Here is a 3,369-nt window from a genome sequence, read left to right on the forward strand (position 1 = left end):
GAATATTAAATTCACTTTCACAGATGTCATAACACAATTATAGTGTAATAAAACTATTTGTCAAATAATTTGGCAGCACACACACGTACTTTATACGTAATGCTACATTAATTGGAATGCACTAATTTTTGATAATTACTTTCCATTACACATCGCAAGTGCGTAACTACAAAGGAGTCACAAATTTTGTTCATTTAAACCAAAATTACAAATTAAAGAAACAATTCTCTGGAGATTAAGAAATATAAAAATGTTAAAAATAGCTAATGATCCATTATTAGCCACTAGTTTCTATAATTAGAGCTCTAATAATCAATAACGATCCAAATAGCGCATGTGTTAAAATAGACAATATACGGTGTACGACAAATGACAGATAATGACTTTGTTTATTACTCTCCCCGTCTCAATTTATATAATTTATTTTTTATTTTAGTTAGTCTCAAAGAAAATGAATATTTTTGTATTTAATAATAATACAATTTAAAATGCCTATTTACTCCTAATAAAATTAATCTAAACAATTTTGTCAAGTCAAACAAAATTATCAGAGTGACTATATTTTATTTTTTAGCTTTTCATTCGATATTCGATATTTATATTGGAGTTCGATTAAATTTGAATTTGTGTCGAGAAGTCCCTAAAGCGCTTTCTAACAAATGTGATTTCGTACCAAGGAAATTTTGAATCAAAACCTCTGATTAAGAATGAAAAAATACTTATCACTTCACCATTACCGATAGAGTGACTATATATTTATTAGCGCACGCGTTACTCGTGTCACTCTCTTCATGTCGCTGTCCGTTATGTTCATCCACTAGCTGTAACGTAATGTCCTTTTCCAAACTAAAACCAAAGTACTCTAACTAATTGATAACAAAAAAACAAAAGCTGTGTCACTAGCACAAAAAAATAAAATTAGAAAAAACTGTGTACACGTAGATTTCTGGTTTTTCTAAGAAAAAGTAGGATTGAAAATCCCATATATTTCATTGTTCTCTCCACTATAAAAAAACCACACCTTCTATTCTATTCTGCTCATTCACTCTCTATCTTTTCATAATTCTTCAAGTCATATATAGCAATGGCTACTACTCTCTTTTTCTTGATTTTGGCTATTTCTATACTAGTTTTATTAGCTCTCTTTTTTCTTTCTAGAATTAAGCCTTATTGTGAGTGTGAGATTTGCAAAGGGTATTTGAGTTCTAGCTGGTCTTTAGAATTCAAAAATCTTTGTGATTGGTACTCTCATCTACTGAAAAAGTCACCAAGTGGTACAATCCATGTACACGTTCTTGGAAGTGTAATCACAGCAAATCCTAACAACGTTGAGTACATGCTCAAAACAAAATTCGATAATTTCCCTAAAGGGAAGCAATTTTCTACAATCCTCGGCGATCTATTAGGCCGAGGAATTTTCGCCGTAGACGGCGAAATGTGGAAGTTTCAGCGGAAAATGGCAAGTTTAGAACTTGGAAGCGTATCGATACGTTCGTTCGCTTTCGATATCGTCGGAGACGAAATTAGAAAACGGTTGATTCCGCTTTTGGAAAGTAACGTCCGAAACGGGGCCGTTTTGGACTTGCAAGATGTTTTGCGGCGGTTCTCGTTTGATAGTATTTGTAAATTCTCTTTTGGTATGGATCCTGGCTGTTTGAAATCATCAATGCCAGTTTCAGATCTTCAAGTTGCGTTTGATTTAGCTTCTAAATTGTCAGCTGAAAGAGCTATGACAGTTTCCCCTTTAGTTTGGAAAATCAAAAGGGCTTTGAATATTGGATCAGAAAAGAAGCTTAAAGAAGCAATTAAAAAAGTTGATATTCTTGCTGAGGAGGTAATAATTCATAAAAGAAAAAATGATTCTTCTTCCCAAAATGACCTTCTGTCTAGGTTCATGAGGAATATGGATGATGACAAACTCCTTAGGGACATTGTCGTCAGTTTTCTTCTAGCGGGAAGAGACACTGTTGCTTCCGCTTTGACTACTTTCTTTTGGCTACTAGCGCATCATCCACGAGTCGTTGATGAAATTCGAGCCGAGTCGAGTCGAGTCATGGTAACAACAAAAAAGGCAACTCTACCTACTTTTGAGGAAATTCGGGAAATGCATTATTTGACTGCGTCGATACATGAGAGTATTAGGCTATTTCCACCGGTTCAATTTGATTCAAAGTTTTGTCAAGAAGACGATACTCTCCCCGATGGGACGTTCGTCGCTCAAGGGACGAGGGTAACTTATCATCCATACGCAATGGGGCGGATGGAGAGTATTTGGGGTCAAGATTGTCTCGAATTCAACCCAGAAAGATGGTTGGAACACGGGGTTTTTAAGGCACAATGTCCTTTTAAGTACCCGGTATTTCAAGGTGGGGTTAGGGTTTGTTTGGGCAAAGACTTAGCTATCGTGGAGATGAAGAGTGTTGCTTTGGCTTTGATTAGGCAATTCGACTTTCTAGTTTGTGCAAAAGAGCAGACACCAAAGTTCATGCCGGGCTTGACAGCCACCATTAGAGGCGGACTTCCCCTCATGGTTCAAGAAAGAAGGCAACAATAGCCTCCTCAGTCATAGGTTTTGTAATCAATTATTAGTTGATCAAATTTCATAGTGAAATTCAGTAGAACTTGATAGCTTTTGTAATTGATTATTAGTTGATCAAATTTCATCTATAGTGAGCGTTTTTAGGCTTAGCAAGCTGAACTATGTGTATATAGACAACTAACGTCAAAAGAGTACTTTTGATCTAATAACAAAAATGTTCAAAAAATATTGGCTATATTTGACACTTGTTTTTTTTATATATATGTAGAGATTGATGAATTAATCAGATATCTTACATCTTTTTGCTTATAAATTAGATACTTATATGCCAAATGCAAAGTTAGGACTTAATAGAACCATTGGCGGAGCTAGCAAATAAAGTGAGGGTTTGGTAGAATCTAGTTAGATATAACTTCAATCTAGTCTCGTATATTTGTTGAGTGTTCACTGAATATTTTCATACAATTCATAAACTTCAAATTCAGAATTTATGAATTTTAAATCATGAATCAACATAAAACGATTAAAACTCATTCCAAATACTAGTAATTAGGAATTGCTACTATATGATGTACATCGATGGATCTTATTAAGAGACAATTTCATCAGTTTGACATCCAGACAGAAGAAGTAATTATAAAAGGAAATTGTGTTTGCTCATAATCAAATGAGACTGTTATGAAGGTTGCATGGCATATTTTAGAGCTTGTTCAGGAAGCAATTCAGATTATTCATTAGTTGGATACCCGTTAGTCGGAATCCATCAGGTAAATAACTTAGCGTTCACTGAATGTCAACAAATAATATTAGATCAATTCTATGAAATATGT

At 34.3% G+C, this 3,369-nt stretch overlaps 1 protein-coding gene across 1 annotated transcript; it reads left to right on the top strand.

Annotated features, from left to right (window-relative positions):
- Nucleotides 1-1,053: 1,053 nt before the first annotated feature.
- On the top strand, nucleotides 1,054-2,767 carry LOC129900307 (cytochrome P450 94C1-like). Its single transcript, XM_055975257.1, has one exon. The coding sequence runs from the start codon at nucleotides 1,085-1,087 to the stop codon at nucleotides 2,552-2,554; it is 1,470 nt and encodes a 489-aa protein (XP_055831232.1). The 5' UTR covers nucleotides 1,054-1,084; the 3' UTR covers nucleotides 2,555-2,767.
- Nucleotides 2,768-3,369: the final 602 nt, after the last annotated feature.

The sequence above is a fragment of the Solanum dulcamara genome, chromosome 8 (assembly GCF_947179165.1).
Source record: "Solanum dulcamara chromosome 8, daSolDulc1.2, whole genome shotgun sequence".
In the NCBI taxonomy this organism is placed as follows: domain Eukaryota; kingdom Viridiplantae; phylum Streptophyta; class Magnoliopsida; order Solanales; family Solanaceae; genus Solanum; species Solanum dulcamara.

What these genes read in the sequence shown, in the direction of transcription:
- LOC129900307 (XM_055975257.1), top strand. Translation starts at nt 1,085, where the DNA reads ATGGCTACTACTCTCTTTTTCTTGATTTTGGCTATTTCTATACTAGTT.